The sequence below is a fragment of the Macaca thibetana genome, chromosome 13, assembly GCF_024542745.1.
Source record: "Macaca thibetana thibetana isolate TM-01 chromosome 13, ASM2454274v1, whole genome shotgun sequence".
NCBI classification, from domain to species: domain Eukaryota; kingdom Metazoa; phylum Chordata; class Mammalia; order Primates; family Cercopithecidae; genus Macaca; species Macaca thibetana.
In genome coordinates, this window is record NC_065590.1 from 61,144,103 (window position 1) to 61,164,616 (window position 20,514).

The 20,514-nt window shown below is 45.7% G+C and overlaps 1 protein-coding gene across 2 annotated transcripts in view; it reads right to left on the minus strand.

Annotated features, from left to right (window-relative positions):
- The window catches only part of PRKCE (protein kinase C epsilon), a 539,420-nt gene that overhangs the window by 201,982 nt on the left and 316,924 nt on the right, over positions 1-20,514 (minus strand). For both annotated transcript variants that reach the window (XM_050754093.1, XM_050754094.1), the window contains exons 3-6: positions 11,806-11,965; positions 9,067-9,101; positions 7,654-7,739; positions 3,008-3,137 (exon numbers count right to left, since the gene is read on the minus strand). In XM_050754093.1, coding sequence (XP_050610050.1) covers positions 3,008-3,137; positions 7,654-7,739; positions 9,067-9,101; positions 11,806-11,965 — 411 coding nt within the window. The remainder of the gene's footprint in view (positions 1-3,007; positions 3,138-7,653; positions 7,740-9,066; positions 9,102-11,805; positions 11,966-20,514) is intronic.

The window sequence follows — 20,514 nt, forward strand, 5'->3', positions numbered from 1 at the left end:
CTACAGGGCCAAGAAGACTTAAGGTGGAGGAAGGATCTAAAGAGGTAAGTGGAAGCAGGTGATTTTCCAGGGCCATCCAACTACTCTGTATGATACTATCATGGTAGATACCGAGCACTGTCCATTCGTCCAAACCCACAGAATGCCCAACACCATGAGTGAATCCCAAGGTGAAACACAGACTGTGAGTGACAATGATGTCTGCAGTGCAGGTTCCGTGGCTGCTCTGCTGGGGATGCTGGTGGTGGGAGGCTGTGTGTGCTGGGGGGCACATAATACAGGGACTCTCTGTACTTTCTGCTCAATTTTGCTGTGAACCTAAAAATGCTCTTAAAAAAAATAAAGTCTCTTAATTAAAGAGAGAGAAAGACAAAGAGGGAGGGAGAGGGAGAAGGAGAGGGTCACAGGAGAACAGCAGCAATGGTAAAAAAAAAAAAAAAAAAAAAAAAAAAAGGCCAAGTAATAACATCAGAGCCGCAGGAGAGTAAAAGTCTGCACACTTTGGCTGGGGAGCTTCAGGTCTGAGCCTTCGTCTTCCAGCCCTTATGTGGCCTGAGTCCCTCCGGGTTCCTCGGCTCCCATGGACAGACACCCTTGCTCCAGGCATCCTAATTCTGCCCCTTCTTCCCTTGAGCAGGGGCAAGAGCATTTCCTGCCCAATGACAGCTGAATATACTGTCCCTGCCCCTCCTTCTTCCAGGGTCATCGGGGACCCACAGCCCTAACAGTGACGTCTGGGTGTCTGGGCTGCTTTCTTAAAATATCAATATTTATGATGATGGTATCTTCATTTAGGTTCCCTAGATAGATCAATAATTAACATATTTACAACAAAACCAGACATCAGCTCATCAGGGTTCCCTCCAAAGCAGGCCCTGCTTCCCAGCAACCACACTCATCTTTCCAAAAGCACATCACTCCTCTGCTAGACACTCAAGATTCCTGCCCCCTCCCTTCTTCCTCTTCTGCTCTCTTCATCTCACCTAAAGGATTATAGGCAGGCCCCGTTTTGTTCAGGGTCACACGCTAGAAACAATATTCCAACAGGGAAGTGGAATGGCTCCGCCCCCGCCTCCAGGGGTGCTGGGAAGCTCACAGGATGCTGGGTGTGTCCACAGTCAGCACCTCCTCATGTCCAGTGGCTGGACTGTGTTCTGTCCCCACAATTGCTATTTCCAGCCCTCACCACCCTCTTCATGCCTCTCACACCCCCACTTCTCCCTCCTACTTCAAAAAAGACTTCCTATTTCAGAAAATAAGGGGACTCTCCTTGCAATGCCCTCAACAGATTCAAAACTTAAATGATGACTTTGTCCACTCACCTCTTCCTGGATTTCTATCCCTGACACCCAAGATGCATCTGTGCCCATGCCTGGTGGCCAGGCTTGCCCTCCATCTGGGGAAGGCGGTGTCCATCATTCTCCCCAAGGCCCGTCCCCATTCCCCTCCCCTTCCCTGCTGTATCAACCGTCAGTCCCCTCTCTCTCCTGCCTCATCCATCTCTCCTTTGCCACTGACTTTTTCCTGACTAAAACATTCTGAAAAAACATCTCCCTCTATTTTCACTTTACCCTACAGCACTTGGGCTCCATCCCACTGTCCCACTAAGAGAGCTCCTACTCATGGTGTTATCTTTGACTTTTTTCTCTTCATACTCAATGTGCTTACCCTGGAGAATGACATTGACTTTATAGCTTTAATTGCTTAGATACTGACAAAACTCACACTTAAATGTTCAATCTAGACCTATTCCCCAAGTGTCAGTGAGAATGTCCAACAGGTGGGCAGCTTCATGTCCATTTGCCACGGGCACCTCAAGTTAAGGTGTCCCCAACTCAGGCTCTATTTCTACCTCCAACCTTGTCCTCCCTCTTGTATCCCCAACTCAGTGAATGCTATCACTGCCCTCCCAGATGCTTCTGGTCACTACATTCAATAAATCACTCCTCCTTGATATTTTAAAGTCATTCTCCTCTTTATTCCCACTGCAGCCCTGATCTTATTTCCAATTCTCATAGTTTCTCATTGGGATCCCTTCAATGACCAATTTGTTATGTCCTCGGTTTATTTTCTTATACTTTACTTATTCTTCTAATTTTTCTACAATGGGAATTTATTAATAATACATTCCACACAAACAATAAAACACTATTTTAAAATAATATCCATGCAATATCCCTGCCTAGTAGTTCACAGTTGCCCAACTCTGCCAGCAGGCTGGACCGGCTTATAAAACTGGACACACTCCTCAGGCCACCAGAATACATTTCTACCTCCCTGTGTTATGTGCTGCTCCCTGTGCCACTTAGCATCATCATCTGAGTGCACTGTTTGCAGATGGCACGGCAGGAAACAGGAAGGTACCCAGGATGCAAGAGTCAAGGTTCAAATCCTACTTCTGCTAATAAGTTGTGTGATGTGAGCAAGTTGCTTAGTCTCTGAGCCTCTGTTTCCTCACCAGGGCCATGGGGATAAAATCCCCTATGTCCCAAGCCAGTGACGAATCAGCAAGCTATCGTATGTGACAAGGTTACATACGATACATACGATACATAGGATACATACGATGGCTCTTTCAGAGTAAGCACTGAGCCATGGACCATGCAAGAAAAGCCCCAATTCACAGCTGTCACTTTCTTCATGGCCTAACTCCAAAAATATTACTTTCTTTCTGCTCTGATGTATCTTTCCTTAAATTATTATGCTTTTGTAGACTCATCTTGTCTCCCCAGACTGTAAGTGATCTTAAGGCGTGGGGTTCGCCCTCCTCCTTCCTTGGTGTTTCCCTCCACCCAGTCCTGGATGGTCTCTGCCCAGAGACTGCCTGCCAAATGCACAGAGTTACTAATGCAGGATTAACAAAGGCTTGTGCTCAGTTCTTGGCCAAATCTGAAATTTACTTTCTAGGCTATGAGAACAGACAAGGGTGTTTTATAAAGCAGGGATGGGGGTAGGCAGCGGGGAAGGGGACATGCAGGGGCTGAGGGCGGGGCAGGGAGCAACTTACCTTTACACTGCAAACCCTGCCGCAAGAGGCCCCAGAGGAGGGACCCACAGTGATCGCAGAAGGTGGGGACCTTGTAGTTGTGGATACCGAACTTGTGGGGCATGTTGACGCTGAACCGCTGGGAGCCCACCTGCAGGGATGGCAAGACACAGGGTCACGACCGAGCTCCTCCGTGTCCCAGAGGGCTTGTCATCAGAACTCTTGCAGAACTTCTTTCCGAGAGAGCATGTGTCATTGTAGGTGGCAGGCCCTAGCTTGGCTCTGAAAGCTGCCCTGAGGTGAAAAGAGCCCCATCCTGCCCCGGCCTTGGCTCCTGATGCTCTTAACTCATTGTTGGCTGCTCCATTTCACTGTGCAAGACCAGGCCTGCTCCCCAACATGGTCCCCTCCAGGACTTCAGGACTTCAAGCAATCACAGTACAGTGTCCTCAATGAGTACCTCAGGCCAGCTGCAGTGGATCATACCTATAATCCCAGCACTTTGGGAGGCTGAGGTAGGCGGACCACCTGAGGTCAGGAGTTCAAGATCAGCCTGGTCAACATGGTGAAACCCCGTTTCTACTAAAAAGACAAAAATTAGCCGGGTGTGGTGGTGCCGCCTGTAATCCCAGCTACTCGGAAGGCTGAGGCAGGAGAATTGCGTGAACCCAGGAGGCAGAGGTTGCAGTGAGCCAAGATCGTACCACTGCACTCCAACCTGGGTGACAGAGCAAGACTCTGTCTCCAAAAAAAAAAATTTGCACCTTCAATACTGCTGTGTGCCTGGAAGACCCACCGAGGCAAAAAGCCTCTAGGGAGCTCAATGGTGAACACGGGATTCTGTGCAGCAGCGTAGAAACCCTGCACAATGTTGTGGAACACGGGATTCTGTGCAGCAGCGTGGAAACCCTGCACAATGTTGTGGAACACAAGATTCTGTGCAGCAGTGTGTAAACCCTGCACAATGTTGTGGAAACTATGGATCAGTTAGGACAGACAACAATTAGGAGGAAGATGGCTAATACAGCGTGGTGAACACTAAGAATGCTCAGGTCTCAGCGCTGACCACACACCAGGCACCATTATCTCAGCTAAACCTCACCACCACCCTACAGGGCAGAGGTCCATGATTGCCCCAACTTCACAGAAGACGAAATGAAGGCACAGCAGGATCAAGAAAGATGCCTATAAACTGACAAGAAACAAACACGGGCTTCCATCCCCATGAATCTGCATTCAGACCCCAGGCTTTTTAACCACTATGCTGCCTCCTACTGATGATTTAAAAGGGGTAAAGAGATGGTGGCAAGACAGAAGGGGAAGGAAGAGGAACAGAAGTCTAGGTGTATGATCGGGGGCCTGGGTCTGCCATGACCCACTCATGAGTCTCAGGCAGGTTTACTGACTTCTCGGAGCCTTGGATTTCTCAGGTGGCAAATAAGGATGGCCCCCCCACCCCATCCCACCCAGTGCCACAGGATGGCAGGGTCAATGAGACCGCAGGGTTGGAAGAGGCTAGAAGCATAACACATTTCATGAAAGCAAGGGTCTGCTGGGCTACTTTTCTGGGTCATTTCTGCCCCTCCACAGTGCTACCCTCCATCTGTGTCTCTAGTGGAGCAGCTGCACCCCCAGCCCATCTCAGAATCGGCAGGAGACCATCACCCAAGACATCCATGGGCTAGGGCTGTCTTGCTACCCCGGGGATTAGGAAGTGGCTGACATGTGGCAAAGCTGGGCCTCAGCTCCCTAGCTGACTCATGAAGGAAAGGCCCCCATGGGGGACTAATGAGGGGGGACATGAGAGCTGGAAAGGGAGCTCGACTTGAATACAAGCGTGAAGATAAGTTCCCTAGCACCCAGTTCCAAGGAATGGCTGATCCTTCCATTGGGCCAAGATTTCACTGATCCCTACTGACATGGATGGTCTACCACTTAGGGTCTTGCCTGGGAACAAGAATGTCAGCTCTACTGAAAACAACTGTACTCACCCATCCTTAGATGCGTAGCTTAGGTGTGCCTGTTTGTGAATGTAGACTTGTTGCCTCTGCCATGGTCTCTCTCACTGCTAAGGAAGTATGAGATTACTGTGCCCACTCTATTCCTACACAAACCCTGAAGGCATGGTGGCCCTATACTGAGAATACAATCTTGGTCTCTTAGGAATCACCTCATAGGGGTATGAATGACAGACTAAGGTGAAAAAGTGGGGAAGTTGTCCCAGGTGGCCAAGAAATTCAGTGTGGGGGTGGAAAGAGCTACATGACCCTCAGCTGGGACCACTTAAAACTCTAAGGTATCAGAGAACAGAGGGAGGAGGATGAAGGAGCCCACACAAGAGCATGCCACAGCATCAGACCGACCGAGAGGCCAACACAAAGACAGCATGCATGCAGGGGGACATGTCACACGTGTGCTTGCTGAGGAGGACACAGATACAATGGGGTGAGTAAGATTCACAGAGAGAACATGGAGAGGAAGAAAACGGCAGGAAGAATTGTGAGATTCAAGAAGAAAAAGGTGACACCAGTGGAGATAGAGCATTGTTTGGTTACCACACCTGGAAGTGCAGGCAGGGTGTGAGTCCACCACATGCTAAGACACACAGACATGAGACGGGGGTGGACCAGAGTGTTCATGGTGCAGAACACCCAAGAAGCCCATCACCAGAGCACCTTTTAATAGGAAGGAGGGCATTGAAAGCATGGTGTTTAGGGCTACACGTGTTTGTGGCGTGTATGATGTGTGTATGCACAGGCATCAGACTAAAGGTGGTTACACAAAAGAATGAACTCAAAGTTTTGTCCCTAACAGCTCAGTAACCCGGCAGAGGGCACGCCCATGACCCTGAGGGGCCAGATATGCTGACACTAAAGGGGACTGGCCTCGGGAAGCACAAGATGGTGGCGGGGAGAGCCAGGACTGGCAGTCAACTCTGCCAAGCTAAGAAACCCAGAGCCTCCCTCTCTCAGTCCCTGGCAATTTGTCCCTGGTGGTACATGCCAAGTTTGGGAACACACTTCACTGGAGACTTCTTCTCACTGCTCAATATGCCAGGAAAGACAGTCAGAAGAACTGGGTCGCAGATCAAGCTGGGTTCTGAACATTTCAAATCTCAATGCTTTAACGTGCATGGCATAGACTCCTATGGGACCTTTCCCTCCAAAAAGTGCAGATGAGCTTTAGAGTCCTGCAGAGTCAGAGACCTGCAGGTGATGAGACTGAGATCCTTGAGGGAATGATTAGTGTACTCCTCTTTGCTTCCATGGGACACAGCATAGCACCTGTCACACAGGACATACCCAATAAATGCTCAATGGAATGTCCATAGGAAGGAAATAAGGCAGACAACAAGCAAGCCATCTCTTTCATTTCCCTGTGAAAACAACAATGATGTACTGGGGTCATGATCCTAGACCAGGAGTCAGGAGGCGCAGGCACTGGCTTGCAGTTTTAACCACAAGAGAGCCCCTGCAAACAACGTTGGTGCTCTGGGCTCAGACTACCCTTCACGGACATGGAAGGCTCAGTCTAAGCCTTGTCCTTTGCTGCTTTCCCGAGACAGTATGAAAGCAGAAGAAGAGAGAAGATGGGAAATGCCTGAAATGCCAGGATGCTATTTGACTGAATTATTAAGGAGCAGGCAGAAGGTCTCTGTAAGTCAGTCCTGTTGGAAGTCAAATTGTGGACCAGCTGATTATAAACCTACCCAGAGCCTTTCTCTCTAACCCCCAATTATAATAGCCTATGACTACACAGAATTTATTTCCCCTAGAATTAAGAGCATGCTTTTGAAATCAAGTGTTCTGATAATACCTACATCCACATTCACAACTGTCATCTTCCTCAAAAAGGTTTTTTAATCTATCAGTGGGACTATCATTCTCCTAATTGCTCAGTTAGGAGAACCTAGCTTCACTGTTGCATTTTTCTGCTTCCTTACCTCTACCAAACTAGGCAATCGGATGCTAGTTTCTAAGATGAAGAGACAACACATAGTGCAGTGGTCAAGGGCTCAGGCTTTAGAACAAACTGCCTGGGTTTGAATGTGGCTCTTAGCTGTGTGATTTGGGGCAGGTTAATTTTACTCTCTGTGCTTCTATTCTGTTGTAAAATGAAGATAATAACGTCTACCTCATTAAGCTTACTATGCGGTTAAATAATTTATGTTAAAGTACTTCAATCAGGGCATGGTAAGTGCCCAGTGAATGTTGACTATTTTTATTGCTGTGGTTATTGCCACCTCCTAAGTATTCCTTGGGCTTGTTCGTTCCACACCATTCCCCCATCAGCTCATTAAACATAAGGTTCCTGCTTGTGTTTCTATTACTGTTTATTACCTGTGAGGAGCTAGTGACACATCGGTTAGCCACTTTAGTTCTGATGAGATGATGAAATAAAAGAATTCATATTTTTCTTGTGGGCTTGAGCGCTGGGCTCACACTGTACTTGGCATAACATCCAAGGGGATAGAACTAACTTGGACCTGTGCTCATCCTGCGGATGGTGTCTCATGCCGGAAGACTGCGGACAGCTCCCTTTGTTTTTTATCAACACAATGAAATGACAGGGTCTCAGGCAGAGAAGGTTTTCTTGGGAACCACAGAAGAGGCGGTGAAGGGAGGGGCTGGCAGTGAAGAAGCCCAGAATTTCTGTGTCACACTTACCTGGTCGGGGGTCTCCTGCTTCTTTAACCCAGCACACTTGGTGATGATGAGCTCATGGCACCGCTTGTGGACCACACAGGTGCAAACTGCAAATAGCAAAGACAGGAACACTGAGCGACACTCGGGGAAGGGAGTATCCCTCCCAGGATCTATTCAGGGCTTGGTGGAGGGACAAGGGGGGCCAGGCCTCTTCTGCCACTGAGTCTTAATTTAATACCCTCCTGAAAGTCTTTCATGCAGCTATTTCTAAACACTGTGCTATCAGAGCCATCAGAGTTTCCTAAATGCTCCAAAGAGCAAGGTAACATTTATATTCAAAGGACATCAGCAGTTTTCTCCAGTTCAGGGAGTACTGATCAATTTTTTCACCTCAATATGCCAAGGTCAGGGAAAAACTTCCTTCCCGCCCTCCCATGGAGCATTGCCTGTTAGAGGTGTTGTAGTGGCCTCGCGCCCCACTCGGGACCATGCAGGGTGGCTGATGCGACAGGGGGAACTGCAGCAGGCGGTGCAGAGGTTCTGAGGCTTTTTTATCTGACTGTGTCCTGATATACCAAACTTTAAAATTCCCATCGACTTTAATACGTCCACAAGAAGTGGCCTATATCTGTGTTGTTAGTGTCATAGGGCAATGTGGGCAGTAGGTGGCTGAACAGGTAAGTAACTGTTTGTGTACATGTTACCCCAAAGAACAGCAACTTCCACCAGACACTACTCCATGGGTGAGACCCAGCAGTGCTGGGTGAGGAGATAGAAAAACCTCTCTGCTCTAACCTCAGCGAAACCACCACACGACCATGCCACATTTCTACCCTCCAATTTTGTATAGCTTAACCTTGCATTTGTAGTCAGTTAACTGGAAAGGAATAATCTTAGTACCTTCAAGTGAGCTTTAAATTTTTCAGGGCTAATGATCATACAGCTGAGACCCAAAAAAAGGGATTCGACAAGGACCTTTCAGTATTACCAAGTACAACGAGCAGGCGAGGAAGCTTCTCTAGGGAGGGAGAGAGGGAGAGAGCTGGCAGAATACACAGACCCAGTTCAGGACAAAGTGGGACTTTCAAAGAGCCTCCAACTGAAGCAGTATGTCTCTTTCAGAAAGATGAAAGTGCCACCTGCTCCAGCTGGGACACAAAGGCTGGGTGGATCGGGGACCTGCTGAGACCACAAGGACACCTGGAGACGGGTGGCACCTGCAAGATACCTCCCATATATATTCCCATATATGCAGAAGTAATGGCTAAGTGGGAACAAAGAAAGCAGGGTCCTGCCTCTTGGAGAGGAAGTATAAGCATGCAAGCTGTGGAGAGCCTCCAAATGTCATCAGACCCAGCACCTGTCTCCTATGGGTGCCAGTGATCTGGATCTAACCATGGGCCTCTGAAGATTTAGTTCATAAATGCCTCTTACCTTGACACTGGTATCCCTGCTTTCCTATGACACCCCTGAAAAGAAGAATAATTTTTTTTAAGTGAAATCTTACCAGGTCAAAAAACAAACAGAAAAACCACCCAATTCGGGCCACCACCCACATTGCACCAAGTACGTGGAGTATGCAGAATATTGTAATTTCTTTCCCACTTGCAAGGTGCCTTAAATGTCTCCTTCCAGAAGGTCACAGAAGGCAGCCCCAGTGCTTGTGGACGGTGCAAGGTTTGGTCAGCGTCAGAGCTTGATTTCGTACACAGAGAGCCATTCTTGTGCAGTCAGCAATGTTCTAGAAAGCCACAAACGACCCTGCTTGCTCCTGGTAGGCACTGAGCAGTCAAGCATACCTTTCCTCATGGACAGAATGGACATTCCTCTTCTCCCAGCACCAGGACATGCTCTGTGGGCCCTCTAACTGTGGAAGAGTGCTGCAGCTGGCTCGTAGATATCCCTGGGCAGTCCAAAGACCACCAATGATTCTAAGCCAATCTGTGCCCCGAACTGGGGGTTCAAGAGGTTGTCTAGGTGAAGGCCAACATTAGAGGTTCCTTCCATGGCCAGAGTGGTATTCCCAGGGCAAGACATAAAGTCAGCATGGACACAGAACAATCACACAAACCTGGCCTTACCCCTGTCCTTATATACTAACTACAGCTGGTCAGGGAGCTCCCTGCAGTTCCCAGCCCAGTGGAAGCCAGAAGTTATTCGGGTTCCACCCCAGGGAACCTAGAGCTCAGTGGCCTTCACCCATGGGCTTAGAGGAGACCTGAATCTGTAAGACCAGCCACTCAGTTCATGACCAAATATAGCAAGTAAAGGTCAGACAGCTGGGTCTGCCCTGGTAATTGGAAGTATCTGTGGCTGGAATGGGGCATTAATTCTGCCTCAGTTGGGCTGGGCTTGGTCTGAGCTATATCATCTCAGATGTCTACGCCAACCTGGATGATTGACTTTGTGACATCGCAAGGATAAGACAAGTGACTCCTGGATACCTGGAATCCAAGGGGTCCTCAGAGCCCAGTGCAGATGTCCCTGGCTGGGTTCATACTGCCTCACTCGCCCTCCCTGGCTGGATCCAAGGGTTCATGAAGGCAACCTCTACCTCAGCTTCAAAGAGCTCAGACAGCTTGCCGGAAAGGCTGCTGCGGTGTCAGGAAAAGTACAAACGTTAAAAGTCACACTGCTAGGGGCAGAATCATACTTCTGACACTTCCTAGCTGGAGGACATCAGGCCAGTCTTATTTTCATTTCTGAGCCTTGGTATTGTTAGTGGAATGGAGCTGGTCATGGATCATCTTTATCCCTGCCCCTCTCCTCCTTCCAGATTTTTAAATTTATTTTTATTTATTTTTAATTTATTTATTTATTTTTTTTTTGAGACGGAGTCTTGCTCTGTCACCCAGGCTGGAGTGCAGTGGCCGGATCTCAGCTCACTGCAAGCTCCGCCTCCCGGGTTCACGCCATTCTCCTGCCTCAGCCTCCCGAGTAGCTGGGACTACAGGCGCCTGCCACCTCGCCCGGCTAGTTTTTTGTATTTTTTAGTAGAGACGGGGTTTCACCGTATTAGCCAGGATGGTCTAGATCTCCTGACCTCATGATCCGCCCGTCTCGGCCTCCCAAAGTGCTGGGATTACAGGCTTGAGCCACCGCGCCCGGCCTATTTTTAATTTTTTTTTAAGACAGAATCTCACTCTGTCACCCAGTCTGGAGTGGAGTGGAGTGATCTCGGTTTACTGCAACCTCCACCTCCCGGGTTAAAGCGATTCTTATGCTTCAGCCTCCCAAGTAGCTGGGATTACAGGCACATGCCACCATGCCCAGCTAATTTTTGTATTTTTAGTAGACACAGGGTTTCACCATGTTGACCAGAGTGGTCTCAAACTCCTGACCACAAGCAGTCTGCCTGCCTTGGCCTCCCAAAGTGCTGGGATTATAGACATGAGCCACTGTGTTTGCACCCAGCCTCCTTCCCGATTTTCTAACACATCCTAGACATCAGATAATTTCATTTCTAAATAATTCAGTGGATTATTATTCAGTGGAATCCTCACCTTGGATTCCTGACGTATGTCTCTAAAAGGTAAGGATCCTTTTTAAAAACACATAATCAGCTGTGTACAATGACTCACATCTATAAACCCAGCACTTTGGGAGGCAGAGGTGGGTGGATCACTTGAGGCCAGGAGTTCTAGATCAGCCTGGCCAACATGGTGAAAACCCATCTCTACTAAAAATACAAAAATTAGCCAGGCATGGTGGTGTGCTCCTGTAATCCCAGCTATGTGGGAAGCTGAGGCATGAGAATCGCTTGAACCTGGGAGACAGAGGTTGCAGTGAGTGGAGATCATGTCACTGCACTCCAGCCTGGGCAACAGAGTGAGACTCTGTCTCAAAACAAGACACACATACACACACACACACACACACACACACACACACACACAGACACAGTCACAATATCCTTGTTGGTTATAAAATCTTAACTCCTTTGATAAGATAAAACTCTAGGTATAAAGTTGCCAGAAACCATCACTTCTTTCCATGTATTTCCCCCCATGTACTAAACACACACTTAGCCCTCCAGAATAGTCCCCTGCATTCACATAAGGAAGAAACGAGGCATGCCAGCATTCTTTAAACGAGGTGCACAGTCTCCCCTACCCCATCCCCGACTTCTTGCCACAGATATGTTGTAACTAAAGGTTCCCGAGAGAGGCTTACCAGATGAAGTCTCTGCAGTGGGAGCAGTAGGTGGGCTGCCGAAGATAGGTGGCCATGAACTTGTGGCCGTTGACCTGATGGACCCTGCGCCTGACGGCCCCCTGCCGCTTCCTCGGCCGCATGCGTTCCCTGAACACGCGCTCTTCATTGTCTTTAGGGGCTGGGGAAGGACAAGAGCAGGGAAGAAAACAGAGTCTGGGTTAGTGCACCTTCCAAATGAGCTCCCTCCAGAGAGTTACTCCATCCCTGGAAGAGTGGAGCTGGGGTGAGTGGGAGGTAGCCTTTGTGTGCGGAGGGACTCGGGGGTCTGAGGAGTCTCACTGAGCAGCTGGAGTGAGCAAGCACACGCAGGGTGGAAAGGCCCAGAGTGTGCCTGTTCCTGCTACATTGGATCCATCCAATCCAAATTCTGCTCCAGGCTGGCTGCCCCTTTCCTCCCTACACAGGCTGCAGCTGGTTTCAAGGGCTTGGGGGTCAAAAGGCTCAAGGTTCGCATCTTAGTGCAATTCCTGAGCAGTGTGACCTTGGATAGGTGGTGTTTCCTCCCCGAAGCATCTTAGCGCATCTCCCTCTGTAAATGGCGATGGCAGTGCCGGCCACACGGGTGGCTGAGAGGATGCAATGAGATGAATCTCCGCACCCTGAGCTACCTAGCTCAAGAAGTAGCTGCCTAATAAATTTGACTTCTTCCTTCTTTCTCTGACCTAGACTAAGCCAACCGAGAGTATTTTCCCAGAGGTCAAAAGAAGAGGGAAATATGACACAGTGAAAGCAGTTTCCCAAAGGCTCAAGACCATCACCATGGACTGTAAGATCCCTCTGGGGTCGAAAAGGTCTTCCCTATACCTTCCTTCCCTCTACTTCTGAGACTGCCCGGCCAACTGAGAATGCCTTGCAAGGGGACTCACAGATGATCACAAAAATAATAAAGATAATTGTTATCTTTACATATTTTTGCCCCCTCAAAATTAATATATTGAAATCTTAACCCCCAAAGTGATACTATTTGGAGATGGGGCCTTTGGGAGGTAATTAGGTTTAGATGAGGTCATGAGGGTAGGGCCTCCATGATGGGGTTAGTGTCCTTATAAGAGGAGGAAGAGACCGGAGTGAGTGAGCTCTCTGCCATGTGAGCAAGGAAGAAGGCCTTCACCAGAGCCCACCCATACTGGCTCTCTGATCTTGGACATCCAGCCTCCAAAACTGTGAGAAGTCAATGCCTGTTGGTTAAGACACCCAGTCTTTGGTGTTTTGTTATTGCAGCCTGAGCTGATTAAGACAAGGATGACCATGATAAATGTTTATCGTGGGTTTATGCTGTGGCAAGTGCTATGCTAAGTGTGTTATATCTTGGTGATATAACACATCTCACTGAACTTTCAAAACAACTCCACTTGAAAGGTACTGCTATTAGCCCCACTTTACAGGTATGCAAAGCGAGAAATAGAGAGTTTAAGTAACCTACTCCTGTTAACACAGCTACTCAGTGGGGAAGCCCAGATTCTAACCCAGAGAGTGAGAAAGAGGCCAATGTTCCTCCACCCACATGATGCTCTGAAGGACGGCCTGCACTCCTTACAGAAAGTCCCCAAGCTCTCATCTGAGTGGCTCTCATCACCAAAGAGTCCAGCTGCCTGTGGCTTCCCCAAGAACACAGTGGACAGGCTCTGGGATTCTTCCTAGGTTCCTGACACCTTCTAGAAGGTCTCCTAGAAGGTCCCCTGCACAGGTCAGCTTAAAATGCACTGGAAGGCTCTGTGCCCCCAAAATATCTCCAGGCATCAGCGAGTGCTTGACATCTCACCATAACAGGGCCAGTCTTCAGGGGAAGAAGCATTGCTCCTTCCTGGACCTCTCTGAATGTAAGGTTCCCTGAAGTGAAGGTCATATGTGTGACCCGAACAACGGATTAATCCAAGGGCATCTTGTTATTGGAGGGTAGGGTAGAGGGAAGGTAAAATTGAAGGTAAAAAGTGAGAACAGGACCAAATGTGCAGTGTGTGCTTTCAAGGAAGCAGCAGCCTCTGAGCAAACTGGAAGCTGTTTATTGGAAATCTGCCCTCGGTGTTCCCAGACTGCATCTTCAACACAGGCTCAGATGACCCAGGTGGAGGTCTGCTTGTGGACCCCCTGCTTCTTGACCCCTAGCCTACCTGGGTTTCAAGTGGTGCTTATTGTTTCAAAAAGTCTCTGACATCGCTGACCTTCTGGGTAAAGAAAGCTCACCACCTCCTACCCTGCTCCAACCTAGGGGTCTTGACCTGCTGACTAAATTCTCACAGGAGGACCCAGGTCTGTTCTAGTATAGAGACAGCAACACACACACCTGCAGAAGTATGGCAATCGCTATTTGGTGCTGCCATCATAGGCAAGTTTTTGTTCCACTTCATACTTTCACAGTGTTGAGAATGTTCTACTATTTTTATAAGCAAGAACAAAAATGTGATCACCAAAAACCAAATCTATTCAGTAACCCTTACTTGCTTTAAACTTACCTACAAAAACTCAATCCAGAAACATCAACCCTGGGCATCGTAGGACACAGGATGCAGGTTCTTTTTGTAAAAGAGCATCCTGAACTCCTTTCACAGGATTCGCCATGGAATACATTTGAACAGTAAGCCCATCCCCTAATGCATTTAAGATGCAATTTGATTTACAAATCTCTCAAATTGACTAGTTGTTTTCATCCTGGGAAACTATTTTCAGTTAAAATGATGATGGAACCAATCTAATTTTCTCAAAGGAACACTTATGATGGTGGTTACAGTCCTCCCTAAGAGCCTTATTTCTCAACTTTTTATAGAAATGACTAGCAATGAAACCAAACGTTCTAAACTGTGTTGACATCAATTCAATAGGGCAATATAGCAACCAATTAATTTTACTCCATTCATTTTAAAGCTCTCTCAGCGGGGTGCCCTGATACCTGGGGGGAAGCTGTTTAAAGTTGCTGGGGGTGTGCAGGGGGAGCCTCAGGCACAGGCTAGGCAGACAGCCGAGGATAACTCCTGTAAGTCAGAGTTCTAAGTCCAACTTCCTCCAGGGTTTCTATTACCGTTGCCCCAAAGGAGCATCTGCACTGCCTTTTAAGTCAGATTTGATGTCAGATATGGAAAAACAGAAGGTCACAGGAGGGAAAGAACATGGGTAAACTTCATGCTTCAAGTGAGGCTTGTGTGCAAAGCTACAAAGCAGGTGATATGAGAAAGGGGTTGGAGCCTGTGGCTAGTGAAAACACCCCAATTCCACATTCCTCTGGGCAGGAAAGCCACGGGTCAGGCCAGAGTATCCTCAGTTCTGTCACCCACAGGTGGAGAAGAAAGTGGCCTATAGGATGTGAAAAGGGGAGCTACTAGGTCCCTCAGTCCCCAGGAACCTCCCTACTGGGGCCTGGAGTCCACCACCAGAAAGGGATCCCTTCAGCATTTCCATCCGCTACGAAAGGTCTTTTCCAAAATGTAGCTCCCATATATGTATGAACTTAATTCCTTTGTCCCACTGGTCTATATGTCTGTTTTTATGCCAGTACCACACTGTTTTAATTGCTGATGTTTTGTGATATATTTTGAAATCAGGAAATGTGATGCCTCCATCTTTGTTCTTTTCACTCAAAATTGCTTTGACTGTTCAGTCTTTCATGGTTCCATACAACTTTTAGGATTTTTTTTTTCTGTTTTTATTGAAAACACCTTTGAGAATTTGATGGGACGCATATTAAATTTGCGGTCACTTTCAAAAAAACATTAATTCCTGTATGGACATTTTAACAAACCCTAATTCTTCCAAGCCAAGAAGAGTCAACAAGATCAACAACTCTTGTTGATCTTCAACAAGAATGCCAAGAATATACAATGGAAAAAGGATATTCTCTTCAATAAATGATGTTGGGAAAACTGAACATCCACATGCAAAAGAATGAAACTGGATCCTTATCTTTTACCATACACAAAAATCACCTAAATGTGGATTGAATACTTAAATGTAAGCCCTGAAACCATAAAGCTCCTAGAAGAAAACATAGGGAAAACTTTCTTGACATTGGTCTTGGCAATGATTTCTTAGATATGACACCAAAAAGGCAACAAAAGCAAAAATAAGCAAGTTGGACTACATCAAACTAAAATGCTTCTGCACAGCAAAGGAAACAATTGACAGAATAAAAAGGCAACTTGCAGAATGGAAAAAAATCATTTGCAAACCATATATTTGAGAAATATATGATATCCAAAATACCTAAGAAACTCCCACAACTCAATGGCAAAAACAAACAATCCAATTTAAAAACGGGCAAAAGAACTGAGTAGATTTTTCTCTAAAGAAGACATACAAATGGCCAACAGGTATACAGGTATTTAAAAAGATGTTCTACATCACTAATCATCAGGGAAATGCAAATTGAAGCTACAATGAGATGTCACTTCACACCTATTAAGATGGCTATTTTATATATAAATAAACATATATATATATATAAAAAAGATAAGTGTTAGCAAGGCTGTGGAGAAAAGCGAATGCTTGTTCACTGCTGATGGGAATGTAAAATTGTACAGCCACTATGGGAAACAGTATGGAGGTTCCTTAAGAAACGAAAAACAGAACTACCATTTGATGCAGCAATTTCACTTCTACAAATCCAAAGGAATGAAAATAAGGACCTTGAAGAGTCCTCATGCATCTGCACTCCCACATTCACTGCAGCATCATTCACAATAGCCAAGACATGGAAGCAACCTAAATGCCCATCTATGGATGAATGGTTAAAAAAAATATACGGTGTATTCATCACGTACACACAAAAGAAAACACAAGGCAGAAAGGTATGTTCCAAATATTTAGAAAACATTAACATTGGTCATTCATTGACACTGGTGGAATTACAGGTGATTTTTACTTTTCTCCTTGTGCTTCTTTGTATTTTCTAAAAAGAATCTCTATTGCTATTTTTAAAAAGATACAACAAACAATGAGAAACCATAATTCAAAAGAGATTGTCTTCTCAAATGAATGACTTACACTAAGGCGCAGTGTTCTACTGTCTTCAACCCTAGTTACACAGATGACTAAGTAAAAGCCAAAGAGAGCCACCTGATACTTTTATGAAGTGTAAGGCTAAAGGAAAGCTGAAGCAGAGTTCTATGTCCTTAGCATAGCTTTCTTCCTTGATGTAAATAAAATGCTTTGTTACAATTTCTAAAAAAAGAAAAAAAAAAAGAAAATATGGTGTATTCATGCAATCGAATGTTACTCAGCCACAGAAAAGAAGGAAATCCTGCCATTTGGGGCAACATGCATGGGAGGATATTGGCTAAGTGAAATAAGTCAATGGTAGGACAAATACTACATGATACCACTTATATGAGGAATCGAACGTGGTTGAACTCATAGAAGCAGAGAGCAGAATGGTGATTGCCAGGGGCTGGGAGAAAGGAGGAATCGGGGAGATTTTAGCAAAGAGCACCAAGTTCCAGTTACGCAAGATGAATAAGTCCTAGAGATTGTGCAGCTTTGTGCCTATAGTTAACATACTGTATTGTATACTTAATTTGCTAAAAGGATAGATCTTAGGTTAAATGTTATCACAAAAAAATAAATAAAATGCAACTCTCATAGTAGAGGTAATATGTATGTGTCTGATGTATAAAATAATAGATCCACAAACGTATGTATATGTGTATGTACATATAGTATGTATACTTTATATTATATATTGATCCATAATATAGTATATATAATATGTATGATACATACATATATAGTTTTGCTGAACTATTTGAAGGTTATAGATGTAGTTCTTCACTCTTAAATACTTCAGTCTTTATCTCCTAAGAACAAAGACATTCAGCTACATAATCACAATAACAGAGTCAAGAAATTTAACATTGATATGGCATTATCTAATATATAGGTCGTATTTGAATTTTCCCAATTGTTTCCCAAGTGTCCTTTGTAGTTTCTAATTTTCATCCAGGAGTTACCTAAAGCTCATGCCTTGCATTTGGTTGCCATATCTTCTTAATCTTAGTCTAGAACAGTTTCCTTTACTGTTCTAGATACATAAATGTATCCTTTTGATGATACAAGACCACCACAAAGGCCTATGGATCAACAAATTGAAATATATACATCAAGATCCCCGTAGATAACGGCTTAAATGACACAAACGTAAAATTTTCATAAGATATTTACTATAATCAGGAATTTTAAAATGCAAAGCAGAACAGTTTTGGCATACCACTGACATACCATTTAATACCTAAAAAAGTAACCAATTTGTTTTAAAATTATTTTCCATTATTGGCAAGTCTACTATGAAACTGACTTATTCATTCACTGCTAGAGGCAATGCCAGTTGGCAAAATGTTTTCAGAAAGCAGTATCACAAGACACAGAGACCACACAGGAAACGTCTCAAAGAGATTCACATCCTTTGATTTGGCAACTCCTTAGGAATTAACTCTAAGTCAATAATTAAACAAACTAAAAACCATATCCTTATAGATGTTTCCCTTTGCATATCTATATTAGCCAACAAACAGAAATGACTTGACTGTCTACTATTAGGCAAATGGTCTGATAAATTACATTACATTGACAGCAACTTTAAAAGGGTGAGGAAAGACCACAGAAACCTGGAGAAATGTGATGTAATATTGTGAAAAAAGAATGAACAATAATACACCTCTATGTCAAGCAAATTTGCAGGCTGAAGATAAGAACGGTGCTCCACTAGGATGATGGGATTAGATAGGTTGACATTTGAAAAAGTGTTCTCTAATGCTCTTTAATGACTTTTTAAAGCTTTCACTTGCCTAAAAAGCATTAGGTAATGAGGTGTTCCATCATGCTGCAGGAGTGGGGGGCTGCTTGGCACAAACAGGAGGTGAGGGAACTGCAGCTTGCCGTGGAGAAGGGGAAAGAAGACGGAAACCACCAGCTTCCCAGCTGCCTGTGCTTCTGGACTGAGTAAACGCCGGGCCCGCTGCACACCAGAGTTACTGGACCCATCCCCCTTCACCTCTGAACTGCTCCAAAAGATGCTGGCATGCTCAAACACAGTGACAGTTCATTTGCCGTGACCTCTGAGGCAACACCAAGGTTGGCTGACCTCCCAGAGGACCCATTTGGTTCTTTGGAGGTCCCTTGTTTTATGCCTGCATCTGCCTCACTGCAGAAGGGGTGAACTTGAGTCAAGGAAAGGCCAAGACAAAGCTGGATAACTTTTGGGAAGCTTTCTGTGGAAATGCAGAACTTGGCTGTGCAGATGTAACAAGAATTCACAAAGGCATAAGGCTAAGCAGGGACGTCCTCTGAAGCAGCTTCAAGACCCACAGTAACCCCAACCTCCAACAACATTCCAGGGATGGTTTCTCCTTGATTCAATTAGGCTATGAATTTCAAACTCCAGAAGCTTTTATATCAATGAACATTTTACGGCCCCAGTGCACAGGATAATCTCTCACAGGCTGTAGGCAGGTGGCAAGAACAGCAAAAAGGGGTCTGTACTGTGCAGTTCTTCTGTTTGTCTAACTTCACCTGGCCCCTTTTCCTTGGGGGTGAGACTTCTCAGTCTGCACCAGAGGAACACTCAGGGACTCAGGGAGAGACAGCCCCTGGTGCCAAACCCTAGACCACATTTTCTGGCCAGTCTGGTCCCTGAAGTTTTCACTGTTCCACTGTCTTTTCTCTTACCCCCCACATCTCCTCCCACACAAAAAACAAGCTGGAAAAACTGAACACCCTCTTCATGTGGGGTCATGGGCACCCACAACCTCAGTGTTCTTAGGATGCCTTTCAGTTTAGGAATAGTCAGCAGAGAATTTCTTTAAAAAAAAACAAAACTTTTTTTTTATTTCAATAGCTTTGGGGTACAAATGGTTTTTGGTTATGCAGATGAATGATATGGTGGTGAAGTCTAAGATTTTAGTGCACCTGTCACCTGAGTAGTGTACATTGAACCCAATAGGTAGTTTCTCATCAGCACCTCCCTCCCATCCTTCCCCTTCTGAGTCTCCAATGTCCATTATACCACTTGTACACCTTTGCATACCCTTAGCTTAGCTCCTACTTTTAAGTGAGAACATGCAGTCTTTGGTTTTCAATTCCTGAGTTACTTCACTTAGAATAATGTCCCCCAAGTCCATCCAAGTTGCTACATAAGACATGATTTCATTCTTGATTATGGCTGAGTAGTATTCCATGGTATGTATGTTATGTATGTGTGTGTGTGTGTGTGTGTGTGTGTGTGTATCATTTTCTTTATCCACTCATTGGCTAGTGAGCACTCAGATTGATTCCATATCTCTGCAGTTGTGAATCTCTAACAGTGAATTTCTAACACACACCGACGTATGCCTGGATGCCAGCAATCCCTTCTAGAGTGCATGGAGCAAGAACTGCCAAGAACAAGGGTCAACCTTGCCTGGGCCAGACTTGCCGACATGCATGATCTTGGGGCACCACTGTCATTCCTCACTGCAGGACAGTCCCCTACCCTTTGTGTTCAGGGCACACAGGGATCTTTCCCTAGGCAGGTGTGTTGTGGGATCTTCTTTCTTTTCTCTGAGCTCTCCCTTTTGACCTCCCCTTTCTGCCAGTATGGTTGAATGAGGTGTTAGCAGACTGGACAAATTTTGTTCTTTCCCAAAACCTGCCTAATATCCTTGAGCAAGTCATTTAATCTCTTTGAGCCACTGTTTTCCTATGTTA